The sequence below is a fragment of the Pungitius pungitius genome, chromosome 17 (assembly GCF_949316345.1).
Source record: "Pungitius pungitius chromosome 17, fPunPun2.1, whole genome shotgun sequence".
NCBI lineage: Eukaryota > Metazoa > Chordata > Actinopteri > Perciformes > Gasterosteidae > Pungitius > Pungitius pungitius.
Window position 1 is genome coordinate 13,064,595 of NC_084916.1, and position 18,751 is coordinate 13,083,345.

At 47.5% G+C, this 18,751-nt stretch overlaps 1 protein-coding gene across 2 annotated transcripts; it reads right to left on the reverse strand.

Moving 5' to 3' along the window:
* Positions 1-1,061: 1,061 nt before the first annotated feature.
* hibadha (3-hydroxyisobutyrate dehydrogenase a) lies at positions 1,062-18,693 on the reverse strand. Of its 2 annotated transcripts, none has more exons than XM_037474490.2 (8): positions 18,616-18,693; positions 16,545-16,705; positions 16,340-16,449; positions 16,024-16,145; positions 7,222-7,355; positions 6,809-6,885; positions 2,947-3,103; positions 1,062-2,368 (listed from the first exon to the last, which is right to left on the reverse strand). In XM_037474490.2, the coding sequence occupies exons 2-8, from the start codon at positions 16,689-16,691 to the stop codon at positions 2,210-2,212; spliced, it is 906 nt and encodes a 301-aa protein (XP_037330387.2). In that variant the 5' UTR covers positions 16,692-16,705; positions 18,616-18,693; the 3' UTR covers positions 1,062-2,209. The 2 variants fall into 2 exon arrangements, with proteins under 2 accessions (XP_037330387.2, XP_037330386.2); XM_037474489.2 differs by lacking the exon at positions 18,616-18,693 and adding an exon at positions 18,220-18,367.
* Positions 18,694-18,751: the final 58 nt, after the last annotated feature.

The window sequence follows — 18,751 nt, forward strand, 5'->3', positions numbered from 1 at the left end:
AAAAAGGTGACGATAGGGGAAGTGCACACTTCCACGGGAGCAACGGCAGAGCGAGTCGCGAGCCCGCGACACGACCTCCGCCACCAGCGGCCCGGCCGCAGTCGTGGCGGACTGCGGCCGGGCCGCTTGAGACGCTCCATAAAATGTCGCCCCTGAAATAAAAGGAAACCGCATTTGTTTCCCCCCTCCTCGTCTCGTTTCATTGTAATGACGGAAATAAGGGCATCATTCTGAGATTAGTGCTGCTACTTCTCCCCGACTAAGCGTTATACGAGCGCCTCGCATACAGCGCAACAGCGAAGCGCTGAGGAGCGGCTTATTAGCAGGCTGTTCACGGTGAAAAGGACCGACGCAGCAGTATCTTCAACATGGACCCAGAAGACCAAAGGTGCGCACGCACGTCGTGGGAGACCAAAGGATTATACAACAGAGCGTTGAGGTCCTGTTGGTCATATTAGCCGTAATGTAATTAAGAAGTTTGGGTCACCCCGAGGAGATACCAAATGCTTACAAAATCATGTGACCGCTGTAGTTGTCCTTCACACGTTCAACATTACAAACATCAGCGTGTTAGATTTGCCATCGTAAGCACGTTAGCACGTAGCTAATGAAGGCAAGAAAGAAAAAAATAAACGTGCCTCACAAGCTGCATCCAAATGCATTATTTTATTGTGAATGTTCAGCCTCTATGGCCTTCTATGAGATAAACAATGAAAAGAAACATTCCTGAGTTTTCTTTTTTTAGCCCCCCCCATCTATTCAATCACAAATAACGAAGAGGCCCTTATCTCCCCTGCTCCCCCACTGCAGTTAGATTTCTAGTTGATATTTAGTAAAAGTTGCGATTAAGAGGCGGTGGTTTAACTTCCTCACTCCTATAGTCGATCATGATCGTCTCATTATCAGATGTGTATCTTGGGCGTGGCTTGTAGAACTAATCAATTGTTGTGTCTTATGGGCCGAAAGGTCAACCGGTTAAAATATTTCCAATATGCAAAGAGAAAAGAGCAACACCTTTATCAAGTCTTATTCCAGTGATACAAAACCGGACTGACACCAAATACACGGCAGATCTTTTATTTTCAGGCTGCAGTGTGACTGAAGACCTGCTTCACAGAGCAAAGACAAACTGTAACCACTATTAATACATTTTACTACAAAACATGACAGTCCAGGTTTCTCTTCATCACTATCCAACAATACGTAATATACATTATGTACATTTGTTCAGAGCCGAGAGGAACGTTCCTCACTTACATACGTGTAGTACAAGTAAAGAGGTGGCGACAGAAGAAACGTGTGAGGATGGACTTCAGTTCAAGTCAAAACAGGGAACCGAGTGCTCGAGGATGAGAACCACATTTTGTAGTCAACAGTATAAAATTCAAACAGTGTTGGTCAAAAAAATAATACTCTAGTGGCTCAAAGAGCAGATGTAGACATCAAAGAGAGGTTCGGTCAATGAGATTGTGTAACTGTATCAAAATGGCCCGGCACATTGCGTTCCAATGCGCACACACACACAGTGCAAAAATAACCAGGTACATAATCACAGTATTCAAACGAGTTCAAGTGGTCATTTCACGATTGCACGACACCCCTTTTTTCCCCAAATATAAAAGAAATGTAACAAAACGAGTGGCTGGCTTTGGTCACCCTCCACGTAGGGCTGAGAAGATTTCCTCCAGAAGTGAAAAGGATTAAAAGGAACCTAAATTCTGCTCTTTCTGTACCTTACGTTTTCTTTTCGGTCCCGTCATTGACGGGCCAGCCATTTGGGCAGCGGTCCATAAGCAAGAACCCGACCAAAGCACACCTAGAGCCGTCAACGTGAAAACCCACATAATCTCCACCTGGTACGTGGAAACCACCCCGTGCCTCTTCCAGCCTCGCGTCTTCCCCCCCCCCCCCCACTCAGGCCTCTCCTTGCAGAGTGGGAAGAGAGTTTCTTTGTCTCTAGATACTGATCTGAGGTCATTCTTTGCATGTCCGCCATGCAGACGATTCGGCTAAGGCTACCGGGGAACACGTGCCGACATACAGTATGTTAATTGGAACTGCCGCTCTGTGCCTGAGGGCAGGGCCTTAGTCTCTCCTGAGCATAGCGGGATAAGGGGCACTCGTGTGTGTGTGTGTGTGTGTGTGTGCAAGTGTGTGTTTATGTACGGTAACATCAGTCAACTGTGCTTCCCCCCCCCCCCCCCTCCATTCACTGGCCTTCCTCCTCGCGCAGGAATTGGAAGACGGAGGAGAAGTCCTTGTTAGCGTAGCCGCGGGAGCACATGACTCTGAAGATCTGGTGGGCGAGGGAACCCAGAGGGATGGGTGTCTTAGTGTTAGTCGCAGTGTTTTGAGCCAAACCAAGATCCTACAAACAGAGACACACAGGGAGAAAAGGGAGGCCAGTGTTAGAATGTTGGACAAACACTATAATCTATTTTTGTTCATCCAACAATGGCTGCACGTGTTCATCATCATTTTGTCCGATCTCCCAAGTTTGGGGTTTGTAATATAAACTGCACAGTGCATTAAGAGACTCCCCCCAGGTTCACCAAATGTTCCAAGAATGCAAGCTGGCCCATACAGAGGAGCGAATGCAGGGACGGTAAAATGAAGGCACAGATGGGTTGAGTGAAGAGGAGCATCACGCGGACACAAAAGAACAGTAGAAAGGGAGTAAATTGCAGGGTTGAGAGACAAAGAAAAAAAGCAAGAATAATGGCAGCAGGAGAAAACTAAATGGCAACAACTTGATAAATGATTCATCGGCTCATTTAGCCGGGGGGGAAAATACCAAACACTTGCTGCTTACAACTTTTCAAATGGGACGATTTGCTCCTATTTCGCCGTTTTATTTATCCGTCATTGTGAATGCAGCTTGGAGACAGGGATTTGACGTCGGCCTCGGGCCGTGGGACATTCTTTTTTTGCATTCGCAGGGTGTACCTTGGCCATCAGCGTGGTTCCGAAGCCGCCCTGGTAGCCGTTGGCTGAGGGGACGCCGTCCATGACGCCGGGGACCGGGTTGTACACGTCGCTGGACCAGCAACGACCTGAGGACATGTTGAGGACCTGCGCCAGCAGCTTGGGGTCCAAACCGAGTCTGGCGAAAAAAGAAAAAAAAAGGAGAAGGAAACAATCAGGATCTTTCCGCGCTGAATCAGGATCAGGACGCGGTCGATGGCAGTGACGGAATAGAGAAAGAGGCATTGCGTAGAAAGACAGCGAGGAAATGGGACCGACGGGATACAAGATGACTGATAATGGAATTCCTTTTTTCAGCACGGAGCAGAAAGATGGGTGTGGGACGGCTGGTGCTTGCGGTGACCCCAATTGAACCTTTTGCTAGTCTGGGACCATTCCTCAATGTTAATGGCTGAAGGCTTTGTAATGCTGGCTAATGCAGTATTGATGTTTAACAGCACATCTATCCCTCATCATCACTCGTTCATGAAAAAAAAAAAAAAAAGTGGAGGAGGAGAAGTGGTTAAGCAGCACCGGGGAGCGATAAACCTCGCTGACATGTATAGAAGTACGCGCTTACTTTCCTACACAAGAGGACAAACCTCCGGGGCTACAGGGAGTGAAACAACGTGTCAACCACCGCAGCAGAGAGGGTGTAACTACAGCGTCTGTGCAGCGCTGCTAACGGTTTAAAAGGCCATGGTGGAGCCGGGACCACATCAAGCCCGGGCTGCCTCGCTTCACTGTTACTTACAGGCCTGTAAGTCTATTCTGCTCTCACTATGACTGTTAAACCATCATAGGTTCTTAAGGCCAGCAGCCTCCCTCCCTCCCTCCCCCCACCTGGCTCTCATTCTGCCATTACTACCACTGTTTTTATTAGCTGTCTGCTAACTAATTAAGAATGTGAATTGCGTTTACACTCCGTGTCCCTCCCTCCTCCCTCACCCTTTGCCTCTTTTGTGTTCGTGCTTGTGTGCGTTTATTTTTATTTTTTTAAATCCCAACTGTTTTGGAAAAGTGGCTTAAGTGGGTTTTCTTTTTCTTTTTTGTCGCTCGCAATTTCTTAATGGCAGTCTCGTTCGTGATGGCTTTTTCAGTTTATGTCTCAAAGCGTCCGTCGCCATCCTGCCTCTCTTCTCCTCTTCCTCCCCCTCGTCTTCCCAGCTGACACCTCCCTGTCTGAGGACTCTGGGGGACATATGTTTGACATCGCACACCCCCCCCACCCCCCAACAGGCGGGCGGGCGGCCCCTCCCTCGCGTTCTGGGTCAGCAGCTGAAAAGGTTACTGGCTGAGCTGCAATAAAGCGCGTCCGAGCGCGCAGATCGTTTGTTATAGCGACCAGAGACGCTGACGGGGAGCTGTTGTCCTCCGTTAACGATAAATCAATGAAGTTCCCCTCCTGCTCCTCTGACACACACACACACACACACACTCAAACACACACGCATAGACGTGGTTATTAGCGGACGCAGTGGAGCCGTTCCTCGCCTGCAGTAATTTGCGTGGAGAAGAGGACATGTCACGCTTTAACAAGATTGACATGGATAGAAACACAAAGATACGAACGTGTTGCCGTGCGATGCCAGCGCACATTAAAGAAATGTGGGGAGGGAGGGAGGCAGGTGGAGGAAAGGGGGGACGGTGTTTATGTACCGGGGAGCTCTAGCAGGTGGAGTTCATTGCAATTAGCTCCTCACCCGATGCCACAGGAGAGGACCGACACACACACACACAAACGCACACTTTACTATGCCATTTAGGCACGTTTATCACCTAACTTTAATCTTTATCCGAACATATGCTGCCAACTCATTTAGGGAGGAGAGATGTGTGTCTCTGTTGGTGTTTGTTGTGGCTAACCCATTCGCGACCCTCAGCACATAAGAACCGCTGTTGGTTTCCCCTTTGATTTGTTCGTTGTTCTCCTCGTGAAATGAACAAATATGCGTACATGCGTGTTTGTATGCATGCATGACAGAGTGCAGCTATATATACACACACACACACACACACACTCTTCTTCCTCCTTTCATCTCCATGTGCACGATTCAAATCGCTCTGCACCCGTCTGCAGCTCGTCCACCGACCGGCTGGTCGGCAGCGTGCAGCATCGCAGGAGGCAGCGACGGAATGAAGGGATTAAAAGAAAAGAATAAAAAAAAGAAAATAGGGATGGGAAGCAGACAGACAGGCAGGGTGTGTGTGCTGATAATTGTCATGCGTGGCCATTCCTTGCACTAAAAGAACGCCACGCTCTGTTGGAGACGGCCCGAGCTTCCATCCGGGATCAACAAATTAGCTCCGCGAGCGGAGCCGTGTCTGTGAGTGTGAGTCTGTGAGTGTGTGCGTAGTGTCTGTATGTAGACAGGTGAGGGGAAAACGCACAAATACACTCATTTGAAGAAAGGGAACACTCCATCAGGCCCAAGTCCAGCATAATAAAATCTCATAGCGGTTTTCCTGTAAATTGGCTGCTAGTGCTCAGCTGCATTTGTGTCGGTTTGTGTTGTGTGTGCGCGCGCGTCTGTACACATACGCCTAAGAGAGTACCCTCTCTGCATAAAAGGCTGGGCCGCAATGCAGCATGGGAGATTTACGGGTGTGGGCTCTCTCTAAACGCTGACAGTCTTTGTCAAACCCTTTAATAAAGCCCCCGAGATTGGCTAGCAAAAAGAAGGGGGGCGCACATGGAAAGACACACACACACACACCCACAAGCACTATGCACACACACACAACAAAAATGGGACAGTGCTGCATGTAAAAAGAATAATTCACATTGAAAGTGAAGGGATGCAGTAGTTACTACTATAATGCTTTTTTCATAGGCATGTGTTATAATGATGTGCACAGTGAGCAGAAGCTGTTCTAGTTTGGTAGAAAATTGCCATCTTCAGTGTCAGTGGATGTAAATCTGTGTGTGTGTGTGTGTGTGTGTGTGTGTGTGTGTGTGTGTGTGTGTGAAACAGAGACAGTGTGGCAATGTGTAAATCTGTGTTGCTCCCTTAATGCCTCCATATTTCAGAGGCCTTGTGGGGGATTTATGTGTGACTGCTCATGCCAATTTTCTTCCTCTGTCTCAGTACAGATAAATCTGCGACACTAACACAGCCGCACTGTGAGAAGAGTCACACACACACACACACAGCGAGCCATAAAAACCTATATTAGTATCACGGTGACCAGAGGAAACGGTCTATTATTGACAGGGATATGTATAAATAAAGTAAATAATAAAATCACACTTCCAAAAGGTGACGAACTTATCTGGCTCAGGTAAATGGGGGGGAAAAAAAATAATTGAGGGCCTTATTTTCACATATAAAGGTCGATTCTGAAGGGAATCTGCACTACAGGGAGACTTGGATGCAAAAAGGCTTGATCATGACTCCTTAGGTAAAGGCAGATATTTCAAGTTGTAGCAAAATGGTTTTGGCGACAAAAACATTAAAAAGGCAGTGATCATTGACGGGATACTGGTGAGACTCAATCAGCAGATGCAAATCAAGACTCTGTGGCTCCTCCCCCTCATCCATCTTTCTCCGGGAGAGGCGTCCCCAACTTGGGGCTGGGCTGACCCCTTTGCACTTCTATGAACCGCACACACACACACACAAACACACGCACACGCACACAGAGAAGGGCTCGCTTGGTGTACGTTTAAGCTACGTCTACTTTTAATAGCCCACTCACAGGTTTCCCTGTGTCATAATTCCTGCGCTCCACCACGAACCGTTACAGCTACATTAACCTTTCCCACGTAAATCCAGTATTTCATCCTCGCTTTTTGTTTTTTTGTTTTTTTAAACCAGTGAGACGCAGCAGTGGCTGATAATACCTGATGCCAAGGTTCATGGTCTCTGCGGTGCCAATCATCCCGATGGCCAGGAGCATGTTGTTGCAGATCTTCGCTGCCTAGAGAAGATTGACAAGAAAGCAGAAAAGGCACTTTTACTGTGTGGATGGCACAGAATACAGAATGTAGATTGGTCTAAAAAAAAAAAAAAAACAACTAATGATCCAGCTTCAGAATTGATTGATAAATTAGCCTAAAAATAGTGGACATTGGACCTTAGGAATGAATTTTGGTATTAGTTAGGCAAAGCCTTTACTTCGGGTATATAAACTCCGTTTAAAGTAAGTTTAGGATGCTCTGGGTAAATAGCTTTGTGTATTTGAGCGAAGCAGCAGTTCCTGCCATCTGCTCTGTGTGTGTGTGTGTGTGTGTTTGCACGCCTGTGTCTTCTTTACCTGTCCATTGCCGACCTGTCCACAGTAGACAACATTCGCTCCCATGCAGGTAAGCAGCTCCTGCGCAGCGTTGTATTCCTCCTCCACCCCCCCCACCATGAAGGTCAACTTGGCCAAGCTGGCAGCCCCGACACCTAAACAAGAAAAACACATGTTCAAACTCCGTGTTGAGGCCAACTTGGGGGGGGGGGGGGGGGGACGCATACTGTGTCCAAGTCAGTGGGACACATGACCAACATATCCACCCCTATTCTCTGAAATGGTTGCACCCAGACTCGTGGACCTGCAACAACCATCAAAATGTAGACAAGGGTGACGAGTGAGATGAATTAAACTAAACCTAAAACAGAAATCCTCGTGAGCACAAGATAACCGGTGTTTCCAAACTAACATGTATGGATTTGCCCAACAAAAGAATATAATAAATCAACCACTTGACTGTTTCAACACTACAACAACTGCGTCTAAAAGGTCAGCTGTGCACTTTTCTGTGTGTGTGTGTGTTTGTGTGCGTTGGACTCATAGGCGTGTTAAGTAGTGGTGCGCCAGAGGGACGGAGGTATCTTTAAAAGCTGATTGTTGCCATCATCTTCTGCACAACCCTCTCGGGAGCTCTTGCCTTTTGTCCTGTAACCCTTACGCTCTGTGTGTGTGTGTGTCTCTCTCTCTCACACACACACACACACACACACACACACACACACACACACACACACGAACAGCTGTGCCTGAGGCCAGCATCTCGCCCCCCCCCTCCCGGGAGTATCAGTGACAGGCGTGAGGGGTAATTAACTTTACACTTTATCATGTTCAATTAGGCGTCCCTCCCCATGCCTGATGGCTTAAGGAGCGTGCCATGTTGTGGGAGGCAACTGCAACCCCCCGCCCCCCCCCCATGCCCACTCCACAGGCCGTCCTGAGCCTCCTTCAATGGAGACGCCCCCTTTAATGCTTCATTGATTAGCTTCATTGATTGCAATCAATGCAATCTGCTATCTACATACTGTACACACACACACACACATAAAATGAGAAATAAATGTTTCTGCACTGAGGCCAGGAGGCAGATCTCTCCTACATTTGTACGCAGCTCCGTTGTGTATGGATGCATCCACTCGTTGTTCGCTGCATGATGCAGATCGCCGTGCAGAGATTTGTGAGGAATTGTAAAGTTCTCTTTATTTTTGCTTCACTCTCACCAGGCACTGCTTCGTTATTGAAGCCATTCAGGGTCAATTCTCATCATGGTAAATGGACCTGTGTGGCACTTTTCGCCCATAGCCATTCAGTGAGAAAATAAAGGTTTAGAGAAAACGTATTAAAAGCTCTTAAGTACAATTATAGAAAATAATTGATTGGTTGTTGTTGTCTGACGCGTCGGTGTATAACCTCCATGTTTTATTGTGGTTAATCTTGTTGATCTGACTGATTAAATATGGGTTGAGTAAATAAAGAATGCGGACCATGTACGCGCACACACACACACACACACACACTCACACACACACACAAAAGTAATGCAGCTGTCCAAAGGCTGCGATCATGTATGCAAAGTGACTTTTCCACTCTCCGAAAAATAAGAAAGGGAGAAAAGAGAAAGGTAAGAAGAGTGTTCAAATGTCTCTTCAGGGTGTCGTCTGGCTCTAATGAAAGGCCTCTTAATAACGAAAGCTTAATAATGTCTGTGTTAATAATTAAAAGGGAATTACTGGGGACTAAACAGCTGAAATCACATTATCAGACTTTTTTGACGAGGGACGAGACTAACTGTATATTCACGTGAACCACAAACAGAAATATTTTTTGCCCTCCCCCTAATTTAATTGGCTGTTCTTTTGTCAAGTGTATGATGTTGCCTGTACGAGCACACTGTACGTGTGTGTGTGTGTGTGTGTTGTTTGAGTGTCAGTGTTGAGCTGTCAGCGGGTCATTAGGGCCACATAATGAAAGCCCGATGCCCACGCTGCTGCTGCTGCCTGCGAACACACGCTCAACATAAGGCCGCCACACACACACATGGTCCACAGGCCGTGCACACCAAAGATTTAGCCCTTTTTTTTGTCATTTATATCTTCTGTTTTTAATGTCTTTGAGGTTAGTTGTGTAAACAATTCAAATGGAGCTTTCTTCACGTTGGTTGTAAAAAAATTGGGACCCTCTTGTGTACGGCTCGCTTTCAGACAAACCCCGCAAAACGCACACAAGAGAGCCGTGTGACAACTGCGCTGGTTCATTAGGGGAGATCACTGACGCCTAAAGAGGAGATTATTGATAACGCGGTCAATGTGCCGATCGATACACCTCACGAAGGAATGAAAGGGAGGGAAAAGGAAGACCAAGGAGGAGAGAGAGAGAGAGAGACGTGTGGTCAACAGAAGAGAAGGAAAACAATCTCTCTCTTCCTACCTCCCCCCCTCAAATTAACTAATCACCCATAATAAGCTCTTATGATCTGTAGTGGATTTCTATAGGTAGTGACACCGGGATGATGGAAGATCCTTGTTGGAAGAATAACACATCATTAGCATAACAATGTGTGTGTTGGGGGAGTCTGTTCATTGTGCATGGGCAAAAGTGGACTTGTGCTTGCGTGTGCTGTGCAATTTTGTGACATTGTCTATGTAGTGTGTGTGTGTGTGTGAGGGGGGGGGGAGGGGGGGGGGGGGGGACATCCCGTTCTCGGACTGGTCCTGTCAGAGACGGATTAAAGAGGAATCCTAATGAGGCTTCCTGAGCGCCGGGCCCGCCGGCTCATCCATCCCAGCGGGAGTGACAGTAGGGAATCGTTAGCACGGCACAACTACACACCGCCCCCTAGGGGGGGTGGGGGTAGGGGGGGGGGACGACAATGTGCATGTGTGAATTTTTTAAGGAGTGGAGTTGAGAGGGTGTGGGGGATAGAAAAATAAAAACTCTATTGTCTGGCAAGCGACTCTTTCTTGGGAAATGATTCCTTTGGGGAAAGAACCACCTCTCTCCTTGGTCACTTACACTCGTCCAGCTCCAGGGCAGCAGAGTCAGGTGAGTATAGCGGTGGGTATCCAACCCCCCCCCCCCCCGCCCCACAGCGCAAATATTCTTTTAGAGCATGCAGCATGAAGCTGGCTGGAATATTAATGAGCCACTTTGTGGCGTTTACTGTGCAGCATGAAAGGGTTAGCGGATTGGAAGTGGCTCCCACAATATGTTGCATGATGTATGAAGAGGACACACTGTGTCTGCGAGCGCACATCTGTAGTTGTGTGTGTGTGTGTGTGTGTGTGTGTGTGTGTGGCCCTAGCGAGTTGACTTCCACTCAATTAAAAGACGCACACAGACATCTCCTTCATCTGATCTGCGCTATTAACAAGATGGAAGTTTTAAAAGAGGACAGATGCTTGGCAGCGAGGCCTTGACAACAGGCGTCCACCAGGAACATGAAGGAGGGTGAGAGCGGTTGTGTGAAAAGGCCAAAAAAAGGGAGATCAGAGGAACGACCTCGGTTTGGATCGTTTGTAGTGAACACTCACTTCATTAGCACTTCTTTCACTACACAGAAAATAATCAACCGAAGCGATTCACGACAGACTCGTAACCTTTTAAAAAAACGTGCGCTCTTTCTGAAGTGGTGCGTGTATGTGCAAAGCCCCGGCGAACGTCTGAGTACACGTGCATGCAGTATCACTGTGTGGGTTCCTCTGTGTGTGTGTGTGTGTGTGTGTGTGTGTGTGTGTGTGTGTGTGTGTGTGTGTGTGTGTGTGTGTGTGTGTGTGTGTGTGTGAGCGCGCGATACGGACAGGTGCCGACCCCGGGAGCCGTGGCCAATACGACGTCAGTTGGCGCTTCTGAGGCCGTGTCTTTGGAGTTACGAGCAGCGTGTGAACCAGTAGGCACATTTTATTGGTGGTGGGTTTAAATTAAACTACATTTGGGACTATGAGGCTACGCAAACTACACCCATAGCCACACACACACACACACACACACACACCATACAAAAAGGGATGTTAGCAGAGTTTGGACCAGCTGAGTGTTCTCACTTCATGAATTTTGTGTCACGCCTTCAAGTCGAGGTGAAGTGCAAACAAACCCCTGACTTCAAACAACAAGTCCATGCACATGGACTTGAAACTGATTCGGCTCAGCTGACAATCATCTGTTATCAGAGAAGAGACAAGATCCCCAATAGTCCAACGGCCTCGAGTCAAAGGGGGGGGGGGGGGCGCTGGCAGGGAGCGCCAGTGGGGGCTGGTTGGTTGTTTACAGGCCAACAGCGCGGCCTCCTGTGCTCCACCGTTATAATTACAAGCCAGGGTAGCTCTTTTTTCTAAAACAAATTAAAAACCTAAAGTCCCCAGTAAAAAGCGTGACGGAGGCCGAGTGGATGCGTGGAACAGAAAGAGGCTGCGCGCTTACTAAATTTGTTCAGACATTTTTAAAAAAAGAAAAAAAAAGCACACTTTCAACGGTTTATCCGCCAACTTCTGTAATTCTCCTCGGTTAAAAACAGAGTCTTTATCGGTCTCAGTTAACGAGCGCAGAGCCATGAGAACTGATCGTGCTCACAAACACTCGCTGAGAACACCGACGGGGGGGAACGTCTGGGTCTTTGGGGCTCATTCAAGAGCGAAAGAAGATTTTATGGAGTTTAGCGCGTCAACATATTTTCGTGGATAAAACAACCTAAAAGGCTTTAGTTTGTAATGTGTGCCTATTGACCAGGCCATCCCTCATCATCATCATCATCATCACCACCACCACCATCAGTATAAACTCCATCCCGTAGGGGAGAGGCTGGTCAATGGCGTAGGTGACACAGGATGGCGGGAGCAGGAGAGGTGCACCTCAATCAATTCCCCCTCTCTCTCTCTCTCTGGCCCAACGAGACTCATCTAGAACGAAGCAAGTTAATAATCATCCCCAATTAGGCTGTTAGAAGGCTGGGACAAACACACACACACACACACAAAACTGACCTTCACACGGACAGAATGCTAATTCAGTTTTAGGTGAGCGACATGCAGCGGGGCGTCTGGGTGACATTTGACAGACTTTGTGTCGGGAGTTTGTGCGCCTGCTTACTATTTGTCTGCAGCCGCGCGCAAAGACGCACAACAGATGACATACGAGGAGAGATGCGAGAGCCAGTCCCCAGCTGCTGGGGGTCTACCCCCATCTGGAGCATAGGCTACAGCCCCACCCACCCACCCCATCCCTGGTCACTCTACCCCCCACAAAACCGCCTCTACTCCCATTCACTGCGAACCCTTCAGTGAGAGGCTTGTTATGCTAATGGAGCCTTTGGACCGCTGACTCTAGTACTGGTGAGCCATCAACTTGACAGACATCCAGAGTCCCGCCCCCTCTGCCCGTCCAACCGGACTCCTGAACTGCCCTCGGGGCTCTTCTGCTCCCTCCTCTGCACAAATACCAGTGGAAGGTTGTAAGAGCACAAGTTTAGTCTTCCTCGTTGACTAAAACAGTGTTTAACTAGTTACAGATATTTTAATTGTTAGAAGTCCAAGTTAACACTTGTGTATCGTTGTTGGTGTTTGTATTAAAAACCAAATACTTGAGAAAAAAAATCATGCCATTCCTGTTTAAGTAATGAATTTGATTATTTTGCTGTAATAAAAGTCTGTTCAACCACCATAATGGCAAAATCAGAAAAAGGTCCTTTTCATTCATTTGGAAAATATGAGTCTTCAGATGAAGAGTATGTTACACGAAACACACAAAAAATGCAATGCGTTTCACACTGATCACTAAAAATGTAACTAGACAACAGTCATTGAAAAAGCATTCAGATGTTGTCGGGAGTAATAGAACAAGAAGAAGCAGATGTGGTGAGCTGTTGGATGGCTACCTTCCATTTCACTGTTTGTAAGCTCATATTCGGGGGGGGGGGGGACCAGTGAACTACAAACACCTTTCTGGATCGATCTCATGTCTGAGGTCCCGTTTGCCTGGAGGGGGAAACGGAGCCTGTTGCAGTCAGCAAAGACGTGGCTTGTCGGCGCCGACTGAGGATCGGTCCGCTGCCAGCGCCGGTCCGAACAAGCTGCTACAGGCCGGGGGGGCGGGGGGGGGGGATGGCGTTCAAACTGTCGGGCAAATGACACACTGCAACAACGCTCAGGCCTTCGGTGGATGTGGTGTGGCTATGATTAGAGAGGTGTCGAGGACCCCGGCCTAAAGAGGCAGTTAGCGGCGGATTAGAAGAGCTCGCAAACAAGCGCCGTTGGGCCGAGTGCCCGCGTTCCCACAGCGGCTCGGCTCCTTCTCGCTTTCATTCGCGCCGAGAGCCCGCTTTCCCAGCGCCGGCAAAAAGGAATAAAAACAAACAAAAAACACGCTGAGAAAAAGGGGATTTAGGGCCTTTTTGAAAGCCATATAGTCTGTTAGCAATGTGGCAGCCCACCACGGGCACACAGACACAAACAAAGGCATTCTGGGTAATTACTGCTAACGACCCTGTTGCTTGTTATCCAGACCGCCTATTTTTGCCATCACTGTGCCAACACCCTGGGCCTGTGACATCAGAGCTTGTTTTGTTGTGGGTCGACTTTGCATGCGGACGCATTTAATGACACCAGACAGCGGTAGAAGCGTTGTGCGTGTGTGTGTGCATGTGTCTGTGCAAGCAAATGTTAGTGGGCCTGACGAACCAGTGACAAAGCTAATATAACTGTGTCTATGGAGCAATGTGTTACCTCAACTCCTAATTGAGGCTTGTGTGTAAGATAGATAGAGATAGATAGATAGATAAGCCAAGACACTGGTGAAAGTGCAAAAAGAGAAGCCAGCAAGATGCCTGTGAGAAGGTTTTTTTTTTTTTTATTGCTCAAAAAGGTTTAGACTGTTATTCAGATCCTAGAGTTGGTGGCCAAACCTCTAGTGACGCACACTACACACACACATCTGTGTAAAATGCCCCACCACATCCACACAATTTACCTCTTTAGAAAAAATCTAAATGAAAAAAAAAATGCTAAAACCAGAGACTACAACAGCGTAAGACGGATCACAGACGGTGTGTTGAGTGTATTGTCTCTTATAGCATTAATAAGAGTACTGGCTGAGCCACCTTCCCTCTTGCCAGCGAGCACGAGCACACACACACACACACACACACACAAGGATGACAATGCCCTATTTGGGTAGGGTGCCACCTCCTGGTTGAATCAGGGGATGTAACCACAGAGATGTGGAAAGAGCAGCGGGGAAGGAGGGACACAAGTCTGCCATTTTCGCATGAAGTTGCCACATGCTGAATTTGACATTCACGACCCGTGTATCAGGTCACAGCATCACCTCCAAGTAGGATTCCTTTTAGATCCCACTATGTGCATTCTATAGCAGTGACAATGACTTGCGTTAACGGAGTGATTACTTTTAATTACTGAAAAATACCCATCACTTGTCATTAAAGCCGTGATTTATAAATTACTTGTTTCATCAGACAAACACCAAAAAAGGTTTTCCCTTTATAATAACATTAACTTTGATGAGGCTGGTTAATGTTCGGCACTTTTGTTTCATGATCCACTCAAATGAGTAGAATAGCCTATCAGAAAAAGGAAAAAAAAACTTTTCCTTAAAGGATCTTCTCTCAGTGCCACATGCCCGTTTTAAATTTGACTCGGAGACGTCTCGTGGTGACATGGGTGGGCGCGTGGATGCAGGATCTAAGCATGTGTGTACGAAAGAAGAGCGTCTGCACAGGCCAGAGGCAGCGGGTAAATCATTGGTCATCTCAGGCTAGTAAAAGAGCCTTATTTAAGTGACAGGAGAGGAAGAACCTTCACAGGGGACCGCGCACACACAAACTGTGCCCCGTCTACGGTATGTAAACAGTGTGTGTGTGTGTGTGTGTTAAGGGAGAGTAACAGGTTTAAGGCTGTGATCTCGCCGACTGCAGTCGGCTTGCCCCGCAGACGCCAGCTGGTAAACACGCACGTGTGGGCCAAGTCTGTGTTTGCGTGGACGAGGGCCGGAGCTGCATTTCTGTGCGTGAATTAAAAAAGGCTGTTGCAACTGAAAAAGCCGATAGCATGAGATCAGTTATTAGTCACATGAGCAGGAGTGCCAGGACGTAGCTGCATACCTGAAGGAATAGTGTGTGTGAGAAAGAGAGAGGGATGGACAGCTTTACTGCAATGTGTCTCCTTCATGTCTTATCTCCCTCTTTTCCTCTCCTGCACTCCATGCGAGGGCAGATTCTCTCCTCTTTATGACTCTTTATCTGACATGAAAGGCACTAACACGGGATACCCGCCATTACGGCTCCATCAACATGAAAAGCTCTGACACGGGATTCTCCGCCGCGGCTCAGCCCATTAAGGGCGGCTGGCGGCCCTGTGCTCTGTCAAGGAGCCGTCGCCAGCAGACGGCACCAACATAATGAGGACTTAAAAAAAAAACCTTAACCTTGCCTTTCAGACCCCCGGTCAAAAGCGGCAATAAAACGTGGAGAGGGCACCTAGTGGCCCGGCCCGCTGGGTAATTACAACCCATGTCCGAGCCCTAACGCAACAGGTTCATGGTTTAGGTACACAAAAGAGTGTAAGACGGTTCAAAAAGTGAGATCGAGGGGTCAGAGGCCTCGCGCTGTCGTTGGAATTCTGATTCTACTTTTGACACAGCCAACCTGCCGCTCCTCTCAATTCATTTAATAACGCCGGACCACTGGTCGTGGTCTTGAATAGAGATCGAACAAAGCCTTCAGACGGCTTGAACTAGTCAAAGAACTCATATCCAAATGATCACAGGACCACGGGATCAAACGTGCGTGGAGGATGATTTCAAAGAGGTGCACATTACCTCCCGACACCGGAGCGTCCATGAACACGGCGCCCATCTTCTCTGCAGCTGCTGCCATCTCTCTTGAGACGGCGGGGTCGATGGTGGAGGAGTCGATCAACAGCGTTCCCTTCTTCACCTTCCTGAAATGGGCAAAACCCGAGTGCATTACGGCGTCATGCATAGTGCATGAAATAATTTGTTAGAATACAATCCGACGGTTAAGTAAACACGCGGCAATAGTCGCGGTTCTTTTTTTTCTAGTTTTTAAAACGACATAGGTCTGGGCTTGCACGAGTGCCACATCGGGGGCCTGTGACAGTAAAATATGACTTACTTGAGGATGCCATTTGGACCCGTGTAGACTTCGATGACGTTGGGACTGGAGGGCAGCATTGTGAGAATGCGGTCTGCTCTCTCTGCCACCTCCGCGGGAGAGTCTACCACCTGAAAATCAGAGTCGTCATTGGCCAATATTGCCAAAATAAAAGTAAAAAGTGAACTGTTAAATGTCCAATACGTGACAAAGGACTGAGTGCTACCTGAGCACCGATGTCCTGCAGCTCCTTGCAAGACTCGGGGAAGACGTCGGTGGCAATGACAGGATAACCGTTTCTCAAGAGGTTTTTGGCCATGGGGCTGCCCATATTGCCCAGGCCAACAAACCCCACCGGGGTCTTGGAGGCCATCGATCGCGTTGACGCTGATGGAGGATAACAAAGACGCCTTCAGGAGTGCGAGGGGGTTAAAGTATCGGGATCAGTAACAACAAAGAAAATCTTCCAGCTGAAACTTACAACCTGCTTAAAGCTATTAAACGCTGTCGGCTCATTCAAGGTCCAGCCAGGTCAACAGATACTAAACAGAGTGGAAACTCTGGCAGTGAACCAAGCAGACTCCAGCGGCGGGAAAAGAGCCAGAGAGGGAAGGCCGAACAGAGACTACTGCCTTCAATTCCACCGACCTCTCGGCTCATGCGGTACACACCACCATTACTCCAGAGATTTTAAGATTGCTTCAAGGCGATACGCTAACGTGACCAACACAGATATGTTTTCATTAAGTGTTGCTTAGTGGGCATCAGTTTTTTCCTAAATTACAAACCAACATCTATCATGGTATACTTTAATGTTCATCGAAATGTCAATTACATAAAAACAACAATTAAAAATGTGCTTCTTCCAGCATCTTGCACCATTACCGTGCTTAATTTGTCATTGTCTCTAATACTATTTTCTCTCTTGTTGAAAGATTATAATCTTTCCTTTAGAGCAGTTGGTTTAGAATTATCATGGAAACGCCCAGTAGGCATCCATCATGTTCACGCTGGTCGTCTAGTTGTTTAGTCTTCAGAAAGTTGTGCACGATCTGACGAGGGAACCCGAACCTGTAGAAGAACCATTGTTTCCCAATTTCAGGCTGATGAAAAATGTAAAATTGTTTTTGTGATTGACTTCATCGATTAGAGGGTACTTGGCCACTAGTTTAGGCCATCTATAAAAATATCCATCCATTCTAATTAAGATAATAGTAATAATAACTTCACAAAAAAAAAATATGGCTGATGTTATGTTGGCTGTGAAGGACCAGCTCCGCATTATAAAAGGCATTGCCACGGGAGAGGGGAGTTCTTTAGCAGAAAGGACCACTGTAGCCAGGTTAACCATCAGAATGTAATGCAAGGGTTCACAGCACCCTCCATTTAAGCAACACATACTAGAGATGCAGTGAGGAAAGGGCCAGTGAAGTGGGATTCAAGTGGCATCTCATGAACAATAAAATGTGTATCCACAGTGCCCTGTTGCATTGCAGAGGGGCGGGACAGAGTAGATGTGGTGGCAATATTACAGCAAGAAGAGACAATTGTTCAACTGAGAACAACTGCACCTAACGTTAAAGCATAATACAGTGTGCAGATTTTTTTTTTTTTTTGCTTCTTGCTGGTCATTGCTTCACATTTCATCACGCTCATACGCTTTAAGCACATGGTCCCACGTGCCGCATGACTGAAGACCCCCCCGCAGCGGGCGGTCCACTCGGGAACATTGTGTCCAGCGATGCACTTTACCAACACGAGACGTAAGCATCCACACTTTTCTTCAGATTGCTAACAAGCTAAGCTAGCGGGCTGACAGCAGAAAATGTTGCGTCCCCCCCCCCTCCGCGGCAGGGAAAAAAACGGCTGAAGCAGGGCGACAACATAAAGGTGTACGTTACCGAAAGCAATGTCGACGTGTTTAGTCCAACGTAACAATGCATTTCGCGACCCTCTAAACAACGCAGCCATGCTTCTTTCCCCTTGACCTCGGCGTGCAGTGACAGCTGTCAAGTCAGGAAAGCCGAATTGAACTGTGCCGACGGACCGGGATTTTCACCAATCGCAGCGCTCGGTGAGTTTTTGCGGCCAATAGGAACGTGGCATAGGCGGGACATCCTGTGAGTTTAACTAATGCCCTTTAGCCGTGCGTGTATAGTGTCCGCTTTAAATAAACAAACGCGTAAAAAACAACACCTTTTACAACAATTTATTTCGAAGAGCATTATATATCTTACTTTAAAATAAATTGTGACATTATAGAGTTGGCACAGACTTGTAAATATAATCCAGATTACCTCATGTATTGTTGTAAATCAGAAGGAATACAAAGCAAAGGGAAGAGGAGTTAAGTTTCTCTAATTATTCGAGTTCTCTCCAGCCACGCAGAGCATCTGTCATTGCGTCGCATCCTCAGCATCACGCTGCTCAGCA